At 45.4% G+C, this 26,380-nt stretch overlaps 4 protein-coding genes across 11 annotated transcripts in view; 3 read left to right on the forward strand and 1 right to left on the reverse strand.

Annotated features, from left to right (window-relative positions):
* Positions 1-26,380, reverse strand: part of LOC309341012 (uncharacterized protein) — a 188,440-nt gene that overhangs the window by 108,158 nt on the left and 53,902 nt on the right. The gene's annotated exons all lie outside the window — the stretch shown is intronic.
* On the forward strand, positions 1,835-14,303 carry LOC309340592 (uncharacterized protein; the record flags this gene model as incomplete). The annotated part of the gene is made up of 3 exons (XM_081859478.1): positions 1,835-1,868; positions 3,036-3,089; positions 10,426-14,303. 3 exons carry the CDS (start codon positions 1,835-1,837, stop codon positions 11,754-11,756), a joined length of 1,419 nt encoding a protein of 472 aa, XP_081715604.1. The 3' UTR covers positions 11,757-14,303.
* LOC309341145 (olfactory receptor 52E4-like) lies at positions 21,377-22,826 on the forward strand. The gene has a single exon (XM_081860657.1). The coding sequence runs from the start codon at positions 21,697-21,699 to the stop codon at positions 22,726-22,728; it is 1,032 nt and encodes a 343-aa protein (XP_081716783.1). The 5' UTR covers positions 21,377-21,696; the 3' UTR covers positions 22,729-22,826.
* LOC309340953 (uncharacterized protein) overlaps positions 26,220-26,380 on the forward strand; it is a 233,778-nt gene continuing 233,617 nt past the window's right edge. For 6 of the 8 annotated variants that reach the window (XM_081860244.1, XM_081860247.1, XM_081860246.1 and 3 more), the window contains exon 1: positions 26,220-26,305. The gene's annotated coding sequence lies outside the window, so the exon portion shown is untranslated. The remainder of the gene's footprint in view (positions 26,306-26,380) is intronic. The other 2 variants (XM_081860245.1, XM_081860251.1) reach the window with 2 other exon arrangements.

Here is a 26,380-nt window from a genome sequence, read left to right on the forward strand (position 1 = left end):
GTGGCTGAAGCCAGAAAGGCACACGAAAGCTGAGATGCTGGACCTGGTGATCTTGGAGCAGTTCCTGGCTGTCCTTCCCCCGGAGATGGAGAGCTGGGTGAGGGACTGTGGAGCCGAGACCAGTTCGCAGGCAGTGGCCCTGGCCGAAGGTTTCCTCATGAGTCAGGCAGAGGAGAGGAAGCAGGTGAGAGAGACTTTCCTCTGGATACTCCCAAGGGGCTCCAAACAGGACAGAAAACATCCCATAATGGTCTGCTGATGGCCCATGCTTTTTCTGCAAGGCATCCATGGAATGAGATCTAACACCCTTCAAGTCTTTGTCATTCTCTTATATTTTCCCCCATTCTCTGTTTTGAATCCTTGTTTCTTTTTCAGGGAAAGGATCTCTTTGCAGAAATGGAACTGGATTCCTATGAGGCAGAGAGGCCTCCGTTGAACACCAGAGAGAGGCCACTGGGTAAGGAGGAAGGTGGTTTTTCTCCGTTTGGTCTCATTCTGTTGGTTTTCAAACACATCTGAGGGATCTTTTCATCTTGTTTTGGGGGGAGACAGTTGGGAACAAGGGTCCAGAAAAGGGGAGATGTATTTTTGCAGAAACAAATATAAGAAATAGGCACAAATGCCTAAATACTCTCAGCTGGTAAGGCTTTCTCAAAGGCCCATCTGTGGTTAGAGATGCCCTGTTTCACCTGTGAGAGAAGCAGGCACTCCTGGCATCCTGCTAACCTTTTCTCTCTTGCAGGTGACAGAATGATACCAGCAAAACCTCCTGATCCGCCTTTTCATGGGGGCAGAAGGGGAACAGCGGCTGTGGAACCAGATCAGGTCAGGGGAAGCTGCCTTGTGGGGACAAAGGCCGAGGGATGGAGCAATGTCATGGACTGGTTGGGCACAGAGGAATGGTGGGAGGAAGCAGCCGGGGAACCAGGAAGGGAAGAGGGCTCAGAGCCGAAGGAGTGGAGGTGGAGGAAGGATGAGCGGTCAGAGGGGGAAGCCTGGGAAGAGGAGGTGTCAGAAGCTGAAGGGGAAACAGGGCTTAGTGAGCTGGGAGACTCTGTGGCAGAATGCAGTGCAGAATCAGAGGCAGAAGAGGAAGGAGGCGAGTGGGAGAAGAAGGTCGAGAGGCTGAGTCAGGAGAAGGAGGAGCCACCAGGGGCTCCCTCTCCTTCTGCCAGAAGCCACCCTCCCTGCTTGTCTCTCAGAGCCAGGAGACCCCCTGCAATGCAGGAATCTCTGCTAGATCATCCAAGACAGATGGCCATCCAAAACAGGCTTATTTTATTTCTAGATTGATAACTGAATGCAAAAATTGGTTTCTAAGCAGTGGACAAATGAGAACAAATAGTGGCCTGGATTCACCTAACCAGCCCCATCCGCTGGAAAATGGGGCCTGCCCCCCCCATTCCTCCCCCTCTCCATGCCCCCATGAACCCCCTGAATTTGGCTCTAGGGCATTGGGAGGGAACCTTCCCAGAACATCACACGAGGAGAGGAGAAAGTGGATCCTTCCATTGGGGAAACTGGAACGCTTGCGTAGGCAGAATGACTTGGGAAACACAAGGAGGAGTAACACCTATTTGCACAAAAACGGATACATAAAATAAGCACCCATAATTAAAATGTGCTGCAAAACAATCCTATTGAAACAACACCGCAATTTACAGGAAGGAAACAACAGAGCATTATGTAGCAGATCAAATTTTTGCTGCCTCAGAGGAGGACATTTCCTTTTTTCTTTTAGGGTCCAGTGTGCTTTGAAGATGTCGCTGTTCGTTTCACGGATGAGGAGTGGGCGTTGCTGGATCCTGACCAGAGAGCTCTGCATAAGGACGTTATGGAGGAGACTCATGGGATCGTGGCCTCTCTTGGTAAGTCTCCCTGTGGGATCGTCATTGTTGTTGTTGTTGTTTAGTCGTTTAGTCGTGTCCAACTCTTCGTGACCCCCTGGATCAGAGCACGCCAGGCACTCCTGTCTTCCACCGCCTCCCACAGTTTGGTCAGACTCATGTTTGTGGCTTCGAGAACACCATCCAACCATCTCGTCCTCTGCCGTCCCCTTCTCCTTGTGCCCTCCATCTTTCCCAGCATCAGGGTCTTCTCCAGGGAGTCTTCTCTTCTCATGAGGTGGCCAAAGTACTGGAGCCTCAGCTTCACGATCTGTCCTTCCAGTGAACACTCAGGGCTGATTTCCATCTGAATGGAGAGGTTGGATCTTCTTGCTGTCCATGGGACTCTCAAGAGTCTCCTCCAGCACCATAATTCAAAAGCATCAATTCTTCGGCAATCAGCCTTCTTTATGGTCCAGCTCTCACCTCCATACATCACTAATGGGAAAACCATGGCTTTAACTATACGGACCTTTGTTGGCAAGGTGATGTCTCTGCTTTTTAAGATGCTGTCTAGGTTTGCCATCGCCTTTCTCCCAAGGAGCAGGCGTCTTTTAATTTCGTGACTGCTGTCACCATCTGCAGTGATCACAGAGCCCAAGAAAGTAAAATCTCACACTGCCTCCATTTCTTCCCCTTCTATTTGCCAGGAGGTGATGGGACCAGTGGCCATGATCTTCGTTTTTTTGATGTTGAGCTTCAGACCATATTTTGCGCTCTCCTCTTTCACCCTCATTAAAAGGTTTTTTAATTCCTCCTCACTTTCTGCCATCAGGGTTGTGTCATCTGCTTATCTGAGGTTGTTGATATTTCTTCCGGCAATCTTAATTCCGGCTTGGGATTCATCCAGCCCAGCCTTTCACATGATGAATTCTGCATATAAGCAGGGAGACAATATACAGCCTTGTCGTACACCTTCCCCAATTTTGAACCAATCAGTTGTCCCATATCCAGTTCTAACTGTAGCTTCTTGTCCCACATAGAGATTTCTCAGGAGACAGATGAGGTGATCAGGCACTCCCATTTCTTTAAGAACTTGCCATAGTTTGCTGTGGTCGACACAGTCAAAGGCTTTTGCGTAGGGATCATCATATCAGCCTGGAAATTCATAAAATACCTCTATGTGACCAACCTCATCTATTTTCACAGAGCTCAACCGTGGCCCCTATAACACCTGGGAACCTAACACCCCCACAATAAACAGTAACTTACAGTATTTTCTTTGAACAGTCTTCCTCAAATTATTCCTTTTTCTACCACGACCGGGCTGGTCTGAACTGCCCAAGCCATCTTAAATGTCAGCTTCAGAATTGTTAGGAAAGATAAGTTGTGAAGTTTAGAGCTTACAGGGTTAACAGCTCAGAGTGTCCTGCATCTGGGGAGGAGCTTTCTCAGCATCCGGGAAAGCTGTTTCTTTGTTCTTTCTGACTTTCGTTGTCTCCTGAGGCAAGGAACACGAAATGTCTGCATCTTCCGATGGTTTAGTAGCAGTGATGCTGATGACGCTGATGATGAAAATGGTTTACAAACTTAATCTTTTCCGGAACAGGGCTGCTCTTAAATCAATGTAACACTGTAGTAATAATAATATTTTTTATTTATACCCTGCCCATTTGTCTGGGTTGCCCCAACACATATATAAACATGGCTTCCAACACATTTATAAACATGAAGCATAAATAATAATAATCTGATCCCATATAAAAAGAACATTAACTTTAAAGGGAACTTCTCCTAGTGGCCAAAATTGTGGAAACCTTTTGTGAAAAGTGTATTTCTGAGGTTTGATGGCTCATAACACCACTTTTGTGTGGAGTAATACCATAAAATTATATATCAATGGAAAGATAATTTAATGAAGGATGTAATGCAATGAATTTTATGAAGGAGTATTTATTAGAACAGCAGTCATAACCATTGGCAACCTTTAGCTTTAATTACGGCCTTACAATGCCTTCTCATGATATGAACCAAGTTTTTAGTTCTGCAGCTGTAATAAAGTGAAACCAAGATTAAATTATTGCCTCCGTTAATTGGACTTTATTGCTGGGTTGCTTCTGACTAACAAGTTTCTTTAGTCGGCTCCATAGATTTCTGATTGGGTTAAAGTTTGGGCTATTCCCAGGCCATTCCAGCAGTGAAATATCTTTATCTTGAAAGCACCTTTTGCACACAGCAGCAACATGACATGGAGCGGAATCCTGTTGAAGTATAAAATAGAATATATATATATGTGTGTGTGTGGAATGTTTCCAAGGGGTTGCTCGAGAGCAAGCAGGCAAATATCTCCCTGCTTTGCTGTGAAGCCTTGCTTTTGCTGCCAAAATAAACCTTATCTGTCCGGAGCGCCACTCTCCCGTGGCTGACTCAGTCGCTGGCAGAATCCGTGAGTGGGCGGTTCCTAAACTTTCCCCAGCAAAGCAGCTTCTTGACGCCCAGTCTGCGCCTCCCCTCTCTGCACGGATGCTTTCTGCGCAAGGAGAGCATGGGTAACGGAGGACCCCTCTCCTCCCCGCTTTGGCCAGGCACCGTCTTGCCTCTTCCGACTCCTGCAGCTCCGCTCCACTGGAGGCGTGTTTACTCTCCTCCGTTGAAGAGGAGCTGCTTCCCATGATCCCTGGAGGCTCTCTGTGATCCATTCGGCTTTTCCTCTCTCCCTCCTGAACCGATGGCAGTTCCCTGACAATATGCTTCAGCATCTGGGAAAAGATCACCTGAGGAACGCTTCAGTTTGGGCGCAAGTATTTCATTTATGCATTTTAGGGCATTTACATTCCCATTAATGACGTAAATTTTGCCCACACCTTTTGCTGCCATACAACCCCAGATCAACACACTATCTGGGTGTTTCATGGTCGGAGTAATGCAAGTAGGATGTAAATCTTCTCTGATTCTTCTCCTCGCGTATGTCATCCCATCACTACCAAGAAAGGAGATTTGGGTCTCATCGCACCAAATAACATTGTCCCATTGTTTCGCTGTCTAGTTAACATGGGTTTAATCATTTCAACCTTTGCTTGAGAGATGACAATGGCTTCTTCCTTAGAATTCTAATATTTAGACCAGTCCTTGCACTCAACTTCACATTACATTGCACCATGTCATCTTGTATACACCCAGATGATTTTCTTCTGTCATGTAGGGACAGTCTCTCCACTCGTCCATCATCACTTGCCTTTGTGCACCTTTCCCTGCCTTTACCGGTCTGATTTTGTAGTGACTGAGTCTCCTTATACCTCTTCAAAAATATAGAAATGCCTGCTTTGGTTAAGATTTCCTAATATTTCATCAATTTCTTCATAACTGTAGCCTTGTTCACTTAACAGTACAATTTTACATCGCTTTCTGTTTTGTTTTTTTTTAATATGATTTTTATTAATTTTCCAATAAAAACAAATTTATAACATCATTAAACATCAAAAACTCATCACATATCTTTTTTTCTTTTAGACTTCCATCAACATGTCTGATAATTTTCCGTAATTATCACAGATTGCACTATATATATCTTTTCTTACCATGTTGTTTAAACAATATTTCTACCAAATCTTCTTACAGAGCTTCTTGAAAACTTACAAACGTTATATCATTATCACAAATATTTTTAATATATTCTGTAAATTTACTCCAGTCCTCAGTGAATCTTTGGTCTTGTCGGTTACGAATCCTCCCTGTCAATCTGTCCAGCGCCGCGTAATCCATTAATTTTGATCTCCATTCTTCAATCGTAGGCATTTCTTCTTGTTTCCATTTCTGGGCCAAAAGAGTTCTGGCTGCTGTTACTGCATACAGAAATACTTTCTGATCATTCCTTTTTATTTCACCACCTAATATTCCTAATAGAACTGCTTCTGGTTTTTTAACAAATGTATATTTCAGTATTTTCTTTATCTCATTATATATCATTTCCCAGAAGCACTTCATTTTTTCACATTCCCACCACATATGATAAAATGTCCCTTCTTTCTCCTTACATTTCCAACATTTGTTACTCACCTTATACATTTTACTTAATTTAACTGGTGTTATATACCATCGATATATCATTTTCATAACATTTTCTTTAATTGTGGTACATGCCGTAAATCTCATCCCTTCCTTCCACAATTTTATCCAATCATCAATTATCCATTTTCATTAATCTGAAAATAATGCAGCCAATCGTTTACATATTCTTTCACTTCTTCATATGGTTTCATTTTCCACTTACTTCCCTCTTTCTCAATTAAACTTCCATATGTTATCCACCTCCTAGTCATATTGATCTTTTTAACACTCATCGCCTCTAATGGTGATAACCAGTGTGGTATTTTTGGTTCAAGTAGGTTTTTGTACCTACCCCATGCCTCAATCAGAGATCCTCTAATATGATTTTTGAAACCTTTATGCACTTGTTTTTTTCCATACCATAAATATGCGTGCCAACCGAATCTATTGTCATATCCTTCCAAATCTAACAAATCTGTATTTTCTAATTTCATCCATTCTTTCAACCAACATATGCACAATGCTTCATAATATAATCTCATATCTGGCAGGGCCAAGCCTCCCCTCTCTTTTAAATCTGTTAAGAACTTAAATTTTATTCTCGGCTTTTTGCCCTGCCAGATATATCTTGAAATCAAAATCCATAAGATGCCACCAAACGAATAAAAGTCTGTGTTAAATCTCAAAGAGAGGGGAAGAGAAGGAGAAGGGCAAAAGCCTTCCCCATCAAAGATACAAAAATGGTGCAGTTTGCTTCTTTGTATCCCATTGAAATACTCCGCAGAGAGGCAGGCAGGGTGGGGGTATGAACTTCAGAGGGTAAAAACACTCCTAATTTCTCTCAAACTTCTTTTAAACTTCCAGCAAATTAAGGTAAAGAAACAGTATTTTCCCTCTTAGTATCTTCTGTCTCTCTTCACAGGCTAGAATTAATAAATCAGTAGTTTTAAAGTCCGTCTCTGCCAATTGCGCAGATTTTTTTTTTTTTTAAAGATATTTATTAAAGTTTTTAAATATAAATACACAAATAATAAACAATCTTACTTCTGTCACCAACATAGTTTCCTCACTTCTTTGGACTCCCTCACGTCTCCCGCTCCCATTTACATCGTTAAAAGTTTTTTCCAAACAAATTATCAACTTGTTTACAAATCTCATGTTCAGTCATTCAAATATAATCTAGCAATTCTTCCAAAAATTTTTATATTTTCTTTAGTCTCACTTATCATCAAATTTAAATCTAATTTAGTGGTGGCCGATTTTTTATAATCTAGCATCCTTCTTAACATTCAGTCAAATTACAATGTTTTTGTAGATACATCTTAAATTTCTTCCAGTCTTCCTCCATCTTCTCTTCTCCCAGGTCTCGGCCAGTCATCTCGGCCAGTTGCATATAGTCCATCAGCTGCATCTGCCACTCTTCCAGTGTGGGTAGATCTTGAGTTTTCCAGTTTTTTGCGATGAGTATCCTTGCTGCCGTTGTTGCATACATAAAGAATGTTCGGTCCTTCTTTAGCACCTTCTGGCCGACAATACCCAGGAGGAAGGCCTCTGGTTTCTTAGTGAAGGTATACTTAAATACCTTTTTCAGCTCATTATATATCATTTCCCAGAAGGCCTTCACCTTAGGGCATGTCCACCAGAGGTGAAAGAATGTTCCTTCATTTTCTTTACATTTCCAACATTTATTATCAGACGAATGGTATATTTTGGCAAGTTTAACTGGGGTCATGTACCATCTATATATCATTTTAATTATATTTTCCTTCAGAGCATTACATGCGGTGAAGTTCAGCCCAGTGGTCCACAACCCTTCCCAATCCTCAAACATAATGTTATGCCCAATGTCCTGCGCCCACTTTATCATAGCCGATTTAACCATTTCGTCTTGTGTATTCCATTTTAACAGCAAGTTATACATTCTAGATAGTACCTTAGTCTTTGGTTCTAACAATTCTGTTTCTAACTTCGATTTCTCCACCTGGAACCCTAACTTTTTGTCATTTTTAAAAACTTCTTTAATCTGAGCGTAATGTAACCAGTCTCGCACCTTATCCTTCATTTTCTCCAAACTCTGCAATTTCCAATTGTCTCCATCTTTTTCCAATATTTCCCAATATTTTGGCCATTTGGCCTCCATATTGGGTCTTTTTCGGGCCTTAGCTTCCAGAGGTGAAAGCCACCTTGGAGTTTTATTCTCCAATAAGTCTTTATATTTTGTCCAGACATTGAACACTGCTTTCCTGACAATATGGTTCTTAAAGGCCTTATTGATCTTAACTTTGTCATACCATAAGTATGCATGCCAACCAAAAGCATTGTTAAAACCTTCCAGGTCTAATACATCAGTGTCTTCGAGAAGTAGCCAGTCTTTTAGCCAGCAGAAAGCTGCGGCTTCATAGTACAACTTTAAGTCTGGCAGGGCAAAGCCCCCTCTTTCTTTCGCATCTGTTAATATCTTAAACTTAATTCTGGGCTTTTTGCCCTGCCAGACAAATTTAGATATATCTTTCTGCCACTTCCGGAAGCACTCCGTCTTGTCCACAATCTGTAGTGTTTGAAACAAAAACAACATTTTTGGCAATACATTCATCTTAATAGCAGCAATTCGGCCTAACAAAGAAAGCTTCAGTTTTGTCCAACTGTACAAGTCTCTCTTAATTTCAGACCAACATTTTTCATAGTTATCCTTAAATAGACTCAGATTTTTTGCTGTTATGTTTACCCCTAGGTACTTTACCTTTTTAACCATAGTTAGTTCTGTTTCTCTCTGAAACCGTTCTGACTCTGTATCTGTCAAATTTTTTCCCAACACCTTGGTTTTCTGTTTGTTTAATTTAAATCCCGCCACCCGACCAAAGTCCTGAATCAATTGTAATACTCTTTTCGTACTAGATTCTGGCTCCTGCAGGGTCAAAACTAGGTCATCTGCAAAAGCTTTAAGTTTGTATTGTTTCGCTCCGACCTGAATCCCTTCCACCAACCGGTCCCCTCTGATCATGTTCAAGAGCACCTCCAGAACTGAGATAAATAACAGAGGGGAGATCGGGCAGCCTTGTCGTGTTCCTTTTTCAATTTTGAACTCTTCTGTAACCACAGAAGATCTTTTTAAAAACAAGGGACACGGGTGGCGCTGTGGGTAAAACCTCAGTGCCTTGGACTTGCCGATCGTATGGTTGGCGGTTCGAATCCCTGCAGCGGGGTCCGCTCCCGTCGTTCGGTCCCAGCGCCTGCCAACCTAGCAGTTCGAAAGCACCTCCGGGTGCAAGTAGATAAATAGGGACCGCTTACCAGCGGGAAGGTAAACGGCATTCCGTGTGCTGCGCTGGCTCGCCAGATGCAGCTTGTCATGCTGGCCACGTGACCCGGAAGTGTCTGCGGACAGCGCTAGCTCCCGGCCTATAGAGTGAGATGAGCGCACAACCCTAGAGTCTGGCAAGACTGGCCCATACGGGCAGGGGTACCTTTACCTTTACTTTTTAAAAACAAAAGTAGAAAGCTCTCGGAGTCTTCTCCCCCGACGTTTCCCACCAACTCACTGATAAGACTATTAATTGCCTTCCAAACGACTCTCCCCCTTTTCTCTATCTTTATAATCCTGATACTCCTTATAGTCCTTTAAAAGGCAGTCAAATAAATTATCAGTTTAATCCGTTTGCATTGACTTACGTTTTTGTCCCGCTCTGAAGATTGTTCTTGTGTGTAGTTTAAATTCCAGGCAAGGCTGACCTCCTTTTTTTCCACCTTACCCACTTCAAATTGGCTCTAATCCATGGATTTGTATTTTAAAAAGTCCCAATTCGATTTCTTAATGTTTGAGAGCTAATCGCTTCTGTGTGCAAGCTCGGAGCTTCACTCTTGAGGGATAGAAATGGCCTCCTGCTGTCCGCTTCTCTACCCCGCCACTCTCGTCGCCTCCCAAAAAGAGGTTACTTGGCAGCCGGAGGATAAGCTCTTGGACCATGCCAGGACCCTGCCCCTTGAATATCCTTTCAAGGGTGTTTGGGGGGCTGCGGCCCTCTTGCAGTACTCTCTTTTCCCCTCAAAAGCTGGATTCTCTCAGCACTGAGGAATCCCGCTTGCTTTCACTCCCGCGATCGCCGGAAGCCTCCTCAACTCTTTGTGCCATTTCTATAATTTTATTATATTTTATAAGAACACAAAAAAACCAACGAACTTGATAGCAATCACAAAAGACACTGACAAAAGTCAACCTAAGCAAGTTCTTCTTTTTTCTGGTTATTTGGCTATAGCTTTAGATAGAATATGGGTAATTGAACAATTTCCGTTGATACATAATTTTATGATGTTACTCCAAAAGAAGCAGTGTTATGAGCCATCAAACCTCTGAAATACACTTTTCTCCAAAAGTATTCCACAATTTTGACCACTACTGTATATCAAACAAAGCAACATTCAGCACCTCAACAGAATCTCATAATAAATATGTTGGTTAATGACAAACAACAAAGGTAATAAACACACACCGAACTCCCTTCAGTTCTTCTCCATTTGTTCCTGAGGTTCTAATCCCTTTTTGTCTCCATGGCAGATTGTGATGAATCAGAAATCAAGAACGAAGGTGACCACGATAAAATCCCCAGAGAGGAGAAGCCACATAAAAATTTGGAGTTTGGAGAAAGCTGCAGTCAGTGCTCCCATTCCACTTCCCATCAACAAAATATCCTTGGAAAGAAACTCTATCAGTGTGTGGAATGTGGAAAGAGCTTCAGTATGAGCTCCTCTCTCACTAGGCATCAGAGAATTCATACAGGGGCGAAACCCTATCAGTGTGTGGAATGTGGAAAGAGCTTCAGTAGGAGCACCGATCTCATGTCCCATCAGAGAATTCATACAGGGGAGAAACCCTATCAGTGTGTGGAATGTGGAAAGAGTTTCAGTCGGAGCTCCAATCTCACTTCGCATCAAAGAATTCATACAGGGGAGAAACCCTATCAGTGTGTGGAATGTGGAAAGAGTTTCAGTCAGAGCTCCAAACTCATTTCCCATCAAAGAATTCATACAGGGGAGAAACCCTATCAGTGTGTGGAATGTGGAAAGAGCTTCAGTCAGAGCTCCTCTCTCACTTCCCATCAAATAATTCATACAGGGGAGAAACCCTATCAGTGTGTGGAATGTGGAAAGAGCTTCACTCATAGCTCCAACCTCACTTCCCATCAAAGAATTCATACAGGGGAGAAACCCTATCAGTGTGTGGAATGTGGAAAGAGCTTCAGTCGGAGCTCCTCTCTCACTTCCCATCAAATAATTCATACTGGGGAGAAACCCTATCAGTGTGTGGAATGTGGAAAGAGCTTCACTGAAAGCTCCTCTCTCACTTCCCATCAAAGAATTCATACAGGGGAGAAACCCTATCAGTGTGTGGAATGTGGAAAGAGCTTCAGGAAGAGCTCCTCTCTCACTTCCCATCAAAGAATTCATACTAGGGAGAAACCCTATCAGTGTGTGGAATGTGGAAAGAGCTTCACTGGAAGCTCCAAACTCACTTCCCATCAAAGAATCCATACAGGGGAGAAACCCTATCAGTGTGTGGAATGTGGGAAGAGCTTCAGTCAGAGCTCCTCTCTCATTTCCCATCAAAGAACTCATACAGGGGAAAAACCCTATCAGTGTGTGGAATGTGGAAAGAGCTTCAGTCACAGCCACAACCTCACTTTCCATCGAAGAATTCATACAGGGCAGAAACCCTATCAGTGTGTGGAATGTGGAAAGAGCTTCAGTCAGAGCACCGATCTCATTTCACATCAGAGAATTCATACAGGGGAGAAGCCCTATTCGTGTGTGAAATGTGGAAAGAGCTTCAGGAAGAGCTCCTCTCTCACTTCCCATCAAAGAATTCATACAGGGGAGAAACCATATTAGTGTGCGGAATGTGGAAAGAGCTTCTGGAGGAGCTCCCATCTCACTTCCCATCAAAGAATCTATACAAAGGTCAGTTTGTGTTTTTATATTGTGTTTTTATGTTGTAACATTCCTGATACTTGTGGGTGTAGGGAATAGGCACCAACTCTTAAAGCCCTAGCGGTCTTTGTCCCCCAATAAAATATTTGAGGAGGACACCCCCCAGGTTTTTTTGGTTTTTTTCCCCAGACACAACCTTTTATTCTTCCACTACTTGCCATACAATTTCTCTTTTAATTTTCTCTCTCTATATAAATAAATAAATAAAGTACAAAGGTCACAAGAAAATCAAAATACTAGAAAATACAAAAGTGTGGAGGTCCCATATTTGCAGGCCAAACGCAAAAGTTGCTTTGAAGCAGGGTTTCCCAAACTTGGGTCCCCAGCAGCTCCTGGACTACAGTTTCCATCATCCCTTCCCGTTAGTCCTGCTAGCTAGGGATGATGGGAGTTGTAGTCCAAAAACAGCTGGAGACCCATGTTTGCTTTAAAGGGAAGGTAGGCTGGCCCTGTGACACCCTCTGCTGGCTAATTGGAATTTATAGATCTCAAAACTGAAGTTTATCGGCACTTCAACCTCTAGGGAGCTTCTAGGTGCTTTCTGCACCACCTAGAGTACCCACAGAATTGTGGCTTCTACTGGCAACACACATAGGAGAACAAATGAAAGACAAACACAATGGACAGGCAAAAACCTGGAAAGGGTGATACCAAATGGACACAGGTAGGGCAGATGACATGCTAGAAGTGTTCTCCAGGGCAAGGGGAGGTGCTGGGCTCAAAATTTTACTTTTTTTAAATGTCACTGCCATTATAGGCATTGCCATTCAAATGGTGTGCATGCATCATGTGGTTGATTGTGCAAGGAGGGCCTTACCTGGCCCCCACCAATATTTTATTCAAGTCAGCATCACTGCTTGAGAAGTTCAGGATGTATGAATTCAGGGGTCAGAACACCCATGGAGACAAGTTATGTGAAAGATAGTCAGCAAGTAGAATGCGCTGAGTTCAAAAATGCTGAGATTTTTCAGTCAGCTCTGGGTAGGCTGTTGTATCTGTCCCAATGGAGCAGACCGGACATTGCTTTTGCTACCAATCTGCTCAGCAAGGAAGCTACAAACCCGAGTGTGAGTGCCTGGAATGGTATCAAGAGGGTGCTGCGTATCTGCAGGATACCAAGGATTTCTGTCTCAAGCTGTCATCTAAGGGTGATGGCTAGCTGATGTGCAGGACAGATAGCGATTGGACAAATCTGGCTAACAGGAAGTCCGTATCTGGGATGGTGGTAAGGTTTGGGGACTCTTTGGTTGGGTGGATGTCCCGGTGTGCTGGTCCCGGGGGTTAATCAAGAGGCAAGGTCCAAGTCCAGCCCGTGGTCGATGAAGCAATATGAAGGCAGTCCATAAAAGTTGAAGCTGGGTGCAGGGCAGGGTTCAGGCAGGGACTGACAACCACCAATGTTGTTCCCGCAACTTGGGACTGGGGCTGGCTGGCTTTTATATGTCCCAAGGCATAGGGTGGCCCTGATCCTCAGATGACTCGCCTCTCCTGGCCTGGAGGCGAGCACTTCACCTGCAGGAACTTAGTTCCCTCTGCCTCTCTGCCCTGAGCCTCTGCAGCTCAGGAGAGGCTGGAGGGTCACTGGACCCAGAGGCAACCCCAGCTTCCTCTGACAGGGCTTAGAGTGGAGCACCTGCAGGCAATGGGTTCTCCATCACCTCCGGAGCCAGAGCAGACTCAGCTGGTGTCTGCACCTGAGGATCCAGCACAGGTGAGGACCCTTCAGGCTCATGCCCCAACCCCGGCTCAGCTGGTTCTGGAGGCGAGGAATCCTGTGCGGGTTGGGATTCCTTAGGTTCAGCATCTGAATCTGAATCCCAGGCCATCACACCCAGAAGCAAAATCTCATTGCACTTTCCTTTACTGAAGCTGAATTCAGTGTGCTGTCTGAACTTTGCAGGGAATTGGAATTCTGTGTTTGTTTGGTTCAAGAAATCTACAGGGATTGTTGTTTCCCTGTCACAGTGTGGGAGGACAATCAACCCTGTCTGAAGTTGGCAGAGTCTGGGCAGTTTAAGGCCAGAACCAAACACCTAGGCATCTGTTTCCAAAATGGGTTTCAGAGTATCCAGTTAGGCTTGGTGAGATTTCAGTACTGTTCAAGCCAGAATAACCTGGCAGATGGGTTCATGAAACCTTGAACTTTCAGCGTCATGGGGAGTTCTGTAAAGGTCTGTGTTTGGGGTAAGTGGTGAAACTTACGAGCCCCCAGCAGTGCAGGACGAGAGGGGGTGTGATGGGGAATCAGAGCTTATAGGCTTAACAGCTCAGAACCCATCGTCCTGCCTGTTCTGGGGAGGAGCTGTCTCCAACTTCTGGAGAAGCTGTTTCTTTGTTCTGTCTGACTTTCGCTTTTGCTGCCGAGCAAGGAAGCAAGATGCCTGCTGTCTCAGATGGTTTGTTTATTTTTACTGTTCTGCTGTAAATAAAGCTGTTAGTTTAGAACAACAGCGTGTGGACTCTATCTTCTGCAAGCTTACACACCAAGCGGCTAGCGCTGTGCACATTCTGGAAAAGTCCAGAAAGCTGAATGGAACACAGGGAAGTGTGCCGGACTCCACAACACTTTGCACCTCCAAGGAGTCTTCACACAACTGGTGGATTGGACCCTTCTGTGATGTAAATGTGGTGAACCAGTTCCATCTTCCACAAAGTTTTGCCTTAGCCTTTGTACTGGAACATCCTGGCGTTTGGACTCTGCCCAAACTTCTCACAGGAAAAACTTTCCACTGCTTCAAACACAGCAGTGCCACCTTCTGGTTGCAGTGATGGTTGGGATGACGTGGCAGCCAACTCCCCTTGCTCCTCCTGCTTTGGAGATTTCACCCCCTGAACAGGAAACACCCCCCTCGTTCACTCTTCCTCCAAAAGCCTCCCTTTTGTGGAGCTTTCGGTTTCAGGAACACATCCCTGCATGCTCTGGGATACTGTATCAGCTTTCCCCAGGGTGTAACTTCTGGCAGTCTGCTCAGCAGCCCCCGCCATCTTGAAGTGTCCATCATGTGATGCAGCTTTCATTCCTAGTATACCAGTCACAGAAAATTGCTGATGTGTTAACCAAGCTAAACCTGATGGATGCTAACCCTGTAGACACACCAATGACAACAGGTTATCAGGTAGATGACACGGAAGAAGCATTTTCTGACACTACACTGTACAGAAGTGTGCTAGGCAAACTAATATTCATTGCCAGATATTCAAGACCTGACATTGCACTTAGCTGTAACTTGCTAAGCAGACAAGTCAACAATCCTGTTAAGGATTGGAAAGCTCTGAAACGCGTAGCACGCTATTTGAAAGGCACTATGCATTACAGACTGACATTTAACAATCAGAAGTCTGGTGGTCTTGAGATATTTGCTGATGCGAGTTTTGGAAGTGACACTACAGACAGGAAAAGCACGTCTGGAGTTTGCTATATGTACAACCAGGGTCTATTTGATTGGTTGTGCAAGAAGCAAACAACAGTAAGTTCTTGTGAAGCTGAACTGAATGCATTGTCTTATTCACTTGTGGATTGTGAATGGTTGTTACAGTTGTGTAACGACATGAGAATTCCTGTCAAATGTCCAATCCAGGTTTATCAGGACAACAAAGCATGTTTGGCTTTTCTGACTTCTGAAGGTTGTAAGCAAAGCACGAAGCACTTTGAAGCTGCAACATGCTAGAGAATGTGTTCAGAAAGGACTCATAACGGTGTCCTACATGACAGGTAATGAAATTCCTGCTGATTTATTGTCCAAGGTTGTTCCGAAGGATCAACACTGTACCTATGTACAGAAATTGGGTTTGTACTGATAATGTACTGGCACGCTGCCCAGTGGTGTTCACAGAAAGGGGGAGGATATTAGTTTCTGTTTCTCACTGTGCAGCTGTGCGGAGTCCCAGGACTCTGTTTACATTCCAGAGACCTTGCAGTCTCACAGGAAAAGGGAGACGGGATGTGACGTTAGTGGTTTCCTGTTTCCTTTGTTCCTTAGTTCCTTTGTTCAGTTGCTCTCTGCTTTCATAGAGAGAGGATGTCTTTTCTGTTCTGCGTAGTTTAGAAATAAAACTCTTTACAATGTAGCCAAACCTCTCATCTCTCCCCTGTGCTGGGAAGCCTGCTGGATAGAATGTGCTTGAGGCCTCATCAAAGGCTCAGGTCATTAAACACGTCGGAGGCAATTTCAAAGGCTCAGCTCGGAGGAAGATGAGGCCTTATCGGCTTGGCCGAGCGGAGATTCCGACAAAGATTCACAAAATGTTTAGGGGTATGCGTACCCCTGAGTACCCCCAGAAATAAAGGGCTGGATCTAACCATCATCTTTCTTTTTCCTTTTACAAACATTTTATTGGTTTTGAATGAATCATAGAATCATAGAGTTGAAAGGGACCCCAAGGGACATCTAGTCCAGCCCCCTGAATGCAAGAAACTCAGCTAAAGCATTCATGACAGAATGAACCACGCACATCACAAACACAATAACAACAGTTATGTAGAAGTGCCCACGTACTGTTCGAGGAGGAACCAAGACGGGTGACCAGTGGAATGAATAAATGTTTGCTCCCAGCATCTAGTGCTTAAACCAAAGGGAAGTACAATCTCCATATTGATGCAGTGGGAAGGGGGTGGGGAGACTGCCTGTCTAAAGGAAGAAGAAGAAGTGGACGATGAAGAGGAGGAGTTTGGATTTGATATCCCGCTTTATCACTACCCTAAGGAGTCTCAAAGCTGCTCACAATCTCCTTTCCCTTCCTCTCCCACCACAAACACTCTGTGACTAGCCCAAGGTCACCCAGCAGCTGCATGTAGAGGAGTGGGGAAGCGAACTCGGTTCACCAGATTACGAGTCCACCGCTCTTAACCACTACACCATGCTGGCTGATGTTGTTTAATTCCTCTTTTTTTTTTTTGTTAGAGTGTACATTAATTTCCCAATAAAAAACATCCAATTAACATAACAATTAACATATCAAATCATAATCCAATTAAAATAAAAAACTAAAATAAAAAAGATCAAATTGTCTTCCGAATTGTAATTTTGATTTTACGACTTCCTATAGCCTGAACCTCGAAGCATATCCAAATCTCAGTCCTGCCTCTCGTTTCATTCCCCTTCTAACAACTCTGTTGTGTTGTGTCAAATGTCCATACAGGTTTATATGCCATCTTTGATCAATCCAGCCTGCAGTTGATGGTCCATCCTGAAGCTCCAAATGCCTCATGGAATCATAGAATCATAGAGTTGGAAGGAAACCCCAGGGGTAACCCAGCCCAACCTCATGCATTGTTGGAATCGCTGCTGACCAATCCCTGATGGATGGTCCTCCAACCTCTGTTTAACAATCTCCAACGAAGGAGAGTCCACCACCTTCTAAAAGAGTCTGTTCCCCCATCAAACTGCTCTTACTGTCAGAAAGTTCTTCCAAATGTTTAGTTGGAATCTTCCTTCATGCCATTTGAATCCAACCTTCTGGAGAAGCAGGAAATAAACTTGCTCCATCTTCCATGTGGCAGCCGTTCAGATAGTTGAAGATGGCTATCATATCCTCTTTTCCAGGTTAAACATACCAAATTGCCTCAGCCATTCCTCATACGGCTTCATTTCCAGTTCCTTGGTCTTCTTGGTTGTTCTCCTGGTATATACATTCCAGAGTTAGATAAAAAAAGATCCACACACTTTCTGATAATGAAGTCCCTCCTGCTTCCGTAAAAGATTGCCTAAAAAATCATACCCGAGCTATCTGGAGTCAACTGGATTCATAGAGGTTATTATAAGATGGGTCAGCATCCCTCAATAAGGTCCTGAACATAGAACAACCCCCTGGATGTCCACCCCTTCTACTGGAGATATTTGTTTTGATCATGAAAATCCAGAAATGGAATTAGTGGAGATTTCTGAGGACCTACAGTATTCCTCCATCTCTTCCATGTTTCTCAGGTTGCACACAGAAATGACATATTTATATTGTTCTGTATGTAATACTGTAATAGACTGCTTTAACAAATGATGGTCAAGTTTCTTTCCTAATTTTAATCATATCTCTGGCCTAATAAAATCTGGAACTTTTGATGCCATGTTATTCTGGGTTTCCAGTCCTGGAAAAGCAGGGATTTATTCAGTGGTGGTGACCCTTTTTCAGCCTCAGGGCCATGTTTTCTTATCAAAAGCTTTCTGGGAGCCACATCCCAGAGGTGGTTGTAGTTAAATGGGTGTGGTCAGACATGTACCCCACTTCATCCAGGCAACCAAGAACAGTTGTCATAGTTCCAAGACAGATGGCAGCTGGGTAAAATCACTTGGGGAGAGTGCAGAATGGGGCCAATGAGGGATGCGGCCTGGGCAGGGTCCTGAGGGCAAGACAGAGCTGCCAGGAGGCCTGTACAGTGGTACCTCTGGTTATGAACGCTTCTGGTTTCAAACGCTTCAGGTTACGAACTCCGCTAACCCAGAAGTCGCTGCTTCTGGTTGTGATTTTAAACGTATTTTAATTTATTAATTTTATTTTGTTATACCTGTTTTGTTGTATGATCTATTGAATATGGGCCTATGGCCGTAATAAACTTATCTATCTATCTATCTATCTATCTGGTTGTGAACTTTGCCCCAGGATGTGAACGGAAATTGTGCACAGGAGGCGTGTGCACAGTGGGAGACCCCATTAGCGAAAGCGTTCCTCAGAATAAGAGGCTTAAGAACGGACCTCCGGAATGAATTAAGTACGTAACCAGAGGTACCTCTGTATTCAGTTTCCAAGTATGAGGTTGGGAGGGGGATTACTCCTTGTGGTTTCAAGAAATCACACCAAATCCCCAATCAGTATAACTTCATTCAGTAATGCATTACATTTCTATTAGGACACAGACTATACAGCATAGGCAAAATATGCATAATCTTAGCTGTTCATCCTTTACCCAACCACTTTCTGCCTTGTCTGCACTTCACCATCTCTCATCAAGCCATAGTTCATGAAAAACACTTACCCAACCCATTTGATTTTAGTATATGTGTCAGAACCCTCCTTGTACCTTATCTGGAGTTGTTTTTCTCTTTAACAATCAGCCATTAATTTCCCCTTTAACTGGTTTTTACTAGTCTTGTGGTCAGTTCCCATTCCTGTGCATGTTACACTGGCCTCACTTAATAATGGGCCTAACCTGGGTCTTTTTCCAGCCAGAACTTGCTGGAACTCAGTTCTGGCCCCTCTTGGGTGGGTGCCATTGCCACTCTAAGAAAACGAGTTGCCCTACCTCAGTTCCCCATTCTTTAAAAAAATAAAAATCTGATTTGCTGCTAAAATGGAACACACAGGATGAAACGGTTAAATCAGCTATGATTAAGTGGGCACAAGATGTTGGTCATGATATTATGTTTGCTGACTGGGAGCAGTTATGGACCACAGGTATTAAATTTACGGCATGTACTGCCTTGAAAGAGAATATAATGAAAATGATCTATAGGTGGTACATGACCCCAGTCAAGCTTGCAAAGATATATCATTTGCCCAATAACAATTGCTGGAAGTGTAATGAATGCGAAGGAACTTTTTACCATCTTTGGTGGACCTGCCCGAAGATTAAGGCCTACTGGGAAATGATCTATAATGAAATTAAGAAAATCCTTAAGTGGACATTTATAAAGAAACCAGAGGCTTTTCTCTTGGGCATGGTGGGCCAAATGGTTCCAAAGAAAGATAGAACATTCTTTATGTACGCAACAACAGCAGCAAGAATTCTTTTGGCGAAGTATTGGAAGACTAAAGAAGTACCTACTCTGGAAGAATGGCAGACCAAGGTGACTGAATTCATGGGACTGGCAGAGATGACCGGCAGAATCCGTGACCAGAAGAGAGAGACAGTGGAAGAAGACTGGAAAAAATTTAAAATCTATCTTAAAAATTGTTGCAAAATTTCGGAATGTTAAGATGTCAAGGGATTGGATATAAAGAATTACAGCTGTAAAAATTGAAATTTAGAAAAAAAAAAGCTTTAAAGAGAATTAAATATAAAAAGGGATGAAGGATTGCTAAAAAAAAATTAAAATAAGGATGCAGTGAAGGGGAGGTTTGGGGAAGTCGTGTTATGTTTGTTTGTTTTTTGTTTATGTTGTAAAATTAATAAAAATTATTTTAAAAATAAAAATAAAAAAATAAAAATCTGACCATTTATATTCATCAATGCATACAGGTATCACACTGTTTTATTCTCTGCCTGCCAACCCACCTATCTGGTATTCCTGCTCTGCCCATTACAGGATTCTCAGCTGTGAAGCTGTTGTCTCTTTCAAGCTACCTTCTGTTCCACTCTTCCAAGTCTGCTGGAGATGTAGAATGATAAAGAATCCTAAGCCTGGAGGTGGGGTTGGGGTCCGCTCTCCACAGTCCCCCTGACTCTGTAAACTTGGAAGAGATGCTCCAGGTCTGGGCGGTTTGGATGCCATGGGAATTGGGATGGAACAAAGCTCTTTCTACAGTGAAACAACCCCCCGAGATGTCCACCCTAGCACCTCCACAGTGCTTTTTTCTGGGGGTACGCACACCCCTAAACATTTTGTGAATCTTTGTACTTTTGTCCATTTACTGTATTTATTTTTCCTGATTTGAACTATAAAATGGTGATTTTCTTGTGTCAAAAGGAGAGTACCCCTAAACTTTTTTTTAAAAGAAAAAAAGCACTGGTTAGATCTGCCCAAGGCCACATGCGGAATCCCTGACAGAGGGTGGACTTGAACCCAGGTCTCAGTGGGGTTTGTCTGGGAACAGAACACAGTTGTGTTTTCCCTTCTATACTTGTAATACCAGCTGTGTTTTTAGTTCTGGAAACTTAAGCAACAATATTCCCTAAGTCCTTGTACATCGGCACCAGGAGCCTTGCCCTTCCTCAAGCTGTGTTGTCTCAAAGGGATTCCTTGCAAGTTCTACAAAGGAGGCTTCTGCACACAGACCCACAACTTTACTCTCACTCCCAACCATCTGTCCACCCTAGCGCCTCCAGAGAAACACTATAAATGCTGCTTTCTGGTCAGCCAAGTGGAGTCAGATCTGAGGGATGCTCCTCCATCCACGATGCAGCTGCCAGTAGACCTTTGACTCTGTGGCTCAGCAGAGCACACCTTGCTGTGTGAATCTGTAGGTGAGCTGGCAGAACAAAAGGTCCTATCAAGGTGAGTGGAAAGGAGGGGAGTAATAGAATCATAGAACTGACAAGTTGGAAGGACCACAAGGTGCTTCTAGTCCAATTCCCCACATTGAGGGACTTTTTTGCCCAACATGGGGCTTGACCCTGAGATTAAGAGGCTGAGATGGGGAGGGAGGGACAGTTGGTGGGATCATTTTTTGAAGGGGGAGGGCAGCAAGTTACCTCTCCTTCCAAGGAACCTTTGTTGCAATTGGCATGTCCAGCTCCGGTCACTGTGGAGCTGCAAAAGGTGAATGAGAAGATCAGGGTGTGTGGTGATGGAGGAATCAGGTTCCCCACAGAGAAAGGCTGGTTTTGATGAAGGAGACATTAGTGGGAAATGTGGTGGTGGTGGCGGGGGGGGGGGGCACACATGACAGAAGAATACAGAACCATGTACAGGATGAGGAAAGTGGAGAGCCGCCACCCCCACCAGTTTTGTCAGACTAAATTGGCCCAATGAATTGATGGGTGGGAGAGGAGGAGCAGACAGGAAAGTTCCTCATACAGCAGCGTGCAGACTGCTTTTTTCATTTTCTTTGGTCGGACACAGGGACCTACACTCTGGCCAAATCCAGCTGGCAGGCTCATCCCCTCCACACAAACACACAATTGTTTTCTTAACATGAAACAGGATTGCTGGGAAAGGGTCTATGTGTCCATGAGGAGCCATGGAGGAAAATGCTGGCCTGTTTTCTTCTTCTTGGCAGGGTCTCAGTGACCTGTTCTCTGGCTGGGTCCAGGAGGAGAATGCCTCTTTCGAATGCCACCCACTTTTATTCCCCCACCTTCATCCTGCTGGGGGTCCCGGGGCTGGAGGCGCTTCACTCCTGGATCTCCATCCCCTTCTGCCTCGGCTACCTCGTTGCTCTCGTGGGCAACTGCACCATCCTCTTCATCATCAAAACGGAAGCCAGCCTCCACCAGCCCATGTTCTACTTCCTCTCCGTCCTTTCGGCCATCGACCTGGGCCTCTCCACCTCCACTCTGCCCAAGATGCTGGCCATCTTCTGGTTTGGCCTTGGGGAGATCAGCCATGGGGCCTGCCTGGCTCAGATGTTCTTCATCCACAGCTTCACGGGGATGGAGTCTGTCGTGCTGCTAGCCATGGCCTTTGACAGGTACGTGGCCATCTGTGACCCTCTGAGATACACCACCATCTTGACCAAGGCAAGGGTAGCCTGGATGTGTGCTTCCGTTGTGCTGAGGACATTCCTATTTGTGCTGCCCATTGCCCTGTTGACTCTCCGCCTGCCCTTCTGCAGCGACCACATCATCCTTGCCCACACCTACTGCGAGCACATGGGCATTGCCAAGCTGGCCTGTGCCGACATCCGGATCAATATGATTTATGGCTTGTTCACTATTACCATCCTCATGCTTGATGTGGTCCTCATTCTTTTGTCCTATGTGCTGATCTTGCAGTCTGTTTTCCGGCTCCCCTCCAAAGAGGCCCGGCTCAAATCCTTGGGCACTTGTGGCTCTCATGTTGCAGTCATTTGTGTCTTCTACACTCCTGCCTTCTTCTCCTTCCTCACCCACCGCTTCGGACGCAACATCCCCCATTATGCACATATCCTCATTGCCAATCTCTACCTCATTTTGCCCCCGGTGCTCAACCCCGTCATTTACGGCATCCGGACCCGGGAGCTCCGCAGGAGGATCCTGCAGTTCTTGTTCTCCAAAAGGGCGCCTTTGTCAAACGTCTCCTGATTATCCTGCCTTGCAGGGGGTTGGACTAGATGACCCCCAGGGTCCCTCCCCACTCTACGATTCTATTTTGCATTCCTACAATCTGTTGAGTGGGAATTCAGATATATAACATGCTCTGCATAATCCGAGTGTTCTGTAAGGCTGGGAGAGAAACCCCAGAGAGCAGTTGCTGCCAATCAGTGTAGGCTATCCTGAGGTAGATGGATCAACGGTCTAATTCAGAACTCTCTGCAGTTCTTTGATCCTGGCAAGCTGGACTCTGTGTGTGTGTGTGTGTGTATGCATATTTGCAAACTACTCCCATCTCTGGGCAGTGAGACTCCAGGGGTCCCAGGTCCATATAGTTTTATTTACTCACAAATTCAACCAGAGTGTAGGATGGAGGGGCTCACAGCATGGACACCCCCAGCAGGTCTGGCTTCTCCATCTGTCGCAGCTTTGGCTCCGGCACAGAGAAAGCCGATCTCTAGGTCTCCCACAACTGTCTCTGGGTCTCGCTTTCCTAGCTAGACATTAGCCTGGTTTGCCCATTAGCCTGGGTTGCCCCATCCCTTTGCTGGAGTTTTTGCAACCCAGCTCCTTTGTTGGGGATGCTGAGGAGGACACTCTATGGTCAGCGAAGGACCTTGTCTTGCCAAGAAACTTGTCTGTGGGAATCGTGTATCCATAATGCTATGGAAAGGGTTAATGTCTTCTAGAATTCTCTGGTGTCACCAGAAGAGGAAGCCTTTTTTTTCTGTTAGGTCTGTTATCAACTACAGAGGATGAGTAGCCTTGGGAGCCTCTTGGGGAGATGGAAGTGTTCAAAGGACTGAATCCACGAGGGAGAGCTACGTGCTCTGAGATGGGGGGACCTTCGGGCAAAGGCCACCTGAGTAGAGATGCTGTTGGCCGCTGGTTTCTGTTCCTCTCCACTTTCCCAAAGGGTGTAACATCGGAGGTCCTGTGGGTGGAAAGAGCGTCTCAGGGTCAGGGGCCAGTCTGGGCCAAAACGGCCCTCAGCTGCCCCCACCATGGAGTCCCTGGCTCTCATCTATATTATTGCACTTTATGTGTTGTTTATGTGCAAGATAAACATTTGATATTGTGATAAGAATATATAGAAGAGTATTGTTTATGTGACTGCACAGCCGGTTACGTCTTGTGTGTTTGTCCATTCCAGGAACAGCATTCCTGACCCAGATTTTCACAAGAAGTCCCTAAGATGATTCCCCTTTCAAACAGGATACATGAACCTAGGCCAGTAAGGTCCTCCTCTCCGGCAGACGGACAACCCCTTCCCCAAAGCCCCTCCCTCCCGCACTTCCCCATGGGGGTTCCCCACACCACCCATCACTCACCAGGATGGCTTTGGCCGCCTCCTGCTTGGAGCACTTCAGGGTTCAGGTTCAGAGCCCCCTGAGCTGAGCTGCCTGGCAGCTCTGGATCACCTCCGGCAGGTACAGCTGATCTTCCTCCAGCAGATGAAAGGCAAAAGTCAGGCTATCAGTTCCTCACAAAGAGAGGGCTTCTCCACATCCGAGAGTGCCGAGGGCAAGGAGGGCAGGTCTGAGTCCCTGTTCTGGTTCTCTCCAATACTCACCCCTGGGGGAGGGATGTGCAACCGCAGCACATCTGCAAAGAGAAGGACATGGGGACAGGTGAGTCCGTCCCTGAGCACCTGGCAAGGCTATTCCAAGAGTTTTCTCCTGGGTTCAAAGTCCTATGGTAGGGGAGGGACATCCCAAGCCTTGGGGCCCAATCCTGGCCTCCTTCACCAGAATGTGGCTCTTCAGGTCAGGGATAGGCAAACTAAGGGTTGGGGGCTGGATGCGGCCCAATTGTCTTCTCAATCCGGCCCGCGAATGATTTGGGGATCAGCGTGTTTTTACATGGGTAGAATCTGTGCTTTTATTTAAAATGCATCTCTGGGTTATTTGTGGGGTATAGGAAATGGTTCACCCCCCAAAAAAAAATTTAGTCTGGCCCCCGTCTGAGGGATGGTGGACCACCTCACGGCTAAAAACGGTTGCTGACCCCTGCCCCAGGCTAACAAGATGGTCAATATCCAGTTCCACTCCACCCTTTTAAAATTTAAATCTCAAAACAGATCCCAACTTTCAGAGCATGTAAATCACATGAGTGGAAAGACCCCTGTGCCACTCACACAAATAGGACTATACCTCCTTCTCCCACCTTTAAAGTAAACGTCTATGTAATGAAACCGAATTGATCCAAGTCTGCGTTCCTCCACCAAACTCAGCTTCGCTCTTCAAGCCAAAAGACAACACTGCCCGTCCCCGAGTGAAACCCCCTGGCCTTTCATTGGTAGAGCCGCCACCACGCCAGTGGCGTTTACCTCAGCACAACACAGGGACTGACTGAGCGGGCAGCGAGATGATTTCAGCCTCAGACACTTGGCGGGTTCTGAAATGGCCGCGCAGGCCAGATTCACGATCCTGGAGGGCTGGATTCAGCCCGCGGGACATAGTTTGAGGACCCCTGGCCTACACTGACTGGCAGCAGCTCCCCAGAGTTTCAGGCAGGGATTTTGTCCAGCCCTTGCAGGAGGTGTCAGGGGTTGACCCTGGGACATTCTGCATGCCAAGCAGATGCTCTAGGGCTCCCCACATTTCCCTGCACTTTCAACGCTATGCTATTAGCAACCGTGGATATTCCACCTGCCTCTTTCGGAAGGAGAACACTCACCTGATCAATTTAATTAATTAATTAATATTTTATTTAGACCCTGCCAATCTATTGCCAATTCACTGTATTGTAAAATACAATAGTCCATCAAACATTAAAAGCTTCCCTAAATATAATAATAACAACAACCATCCATTTTCAGTCCATTGAATTAGCAATTAAGCATTTCTGGACAAGGGAATGGCATACATTTGTATATTAGCCTTAAAAGGTATTACTCATTCATGATGAGACTAGGATTTATTTATTATGAACTTTCCCTGGGTTCCTCCTTGGCAGCCAGTGCAATGGTTTCATCAGGGCTCGAACTCAGGACCCGCTGCCTTGAGGGACACCTAAGAGCAGCTGGGCAGGGGAAAGGTCTCCCTGGGGAGGTGGGGGACTCTCCTTCCTGGGAGGTTTCTCAGCAGAGATCGGAGGGCCATCTGCCCTGGATGCTGGAGCTGAGATTCCTGCATTGCTGGGGGTTGGACTAGATGACCCTGGGATCCCCTCCTCTCTCTCCACTCCGGAATTCCAGGAGGAGCTTCCTTGCCTCCTGCAAAGCCCTTTTCCCTGCAGGCTCTTCCTCTGGTTTCTGGCCAAGGGAGGGAGATAGATGCTCAGAGTCCAGCCAAGAGCCTCACCCCCAAAAGGATACCTGGACATGGGCGGAGCCGGGGGGGCAGCTGCCCCCCTAAATGCATAAAAAATAATAAGAATCTGAGAGAGGGCTGAGCTGAAGGGACTCGGCTTGGCAAGGGTTAAAGGGAAGTGAGCTGCCTTCCTAGAGAGGACAGGAAAGCAAGGGGGGCAGGTCCTCCAGAGCCAAGCCCCCCCCCTCCCCAGTCCTTCCCTGCTTGGGTGTCTCTCCTGCAAGGGCTGATTCGCTGCCCCCTCCTGGGATCTGGTGAGTCTCCTCTCTCTCTCTCTGGGATCTGGTGGGGGTCCCAGGGCTGCAGCAGGGGAGGGGGCCTGGGGGGCC

The sequence above is a fragment of the Podarcis erhardii genome (genome assembly GCF_964252035.2).
Source record: "Podarcis erhardii genome assembly, chromosome: 4".
NCBI classification, from domain to species: Eukaryota; Metazoa; Chordata; class Lepidosauria; order Squamata; family Lacertidae; genus Podarcis; species Podarcis erhardii.

Coding starts and splice junctions, on each gene's coding strand:
- LOC309341145 (XM_081860657.1), top strand. CDS start 21,697: ATGCTGGCCTGTTTTCTTCTTCTTGGCAGGGTCTCAGTGACCTGTTCT.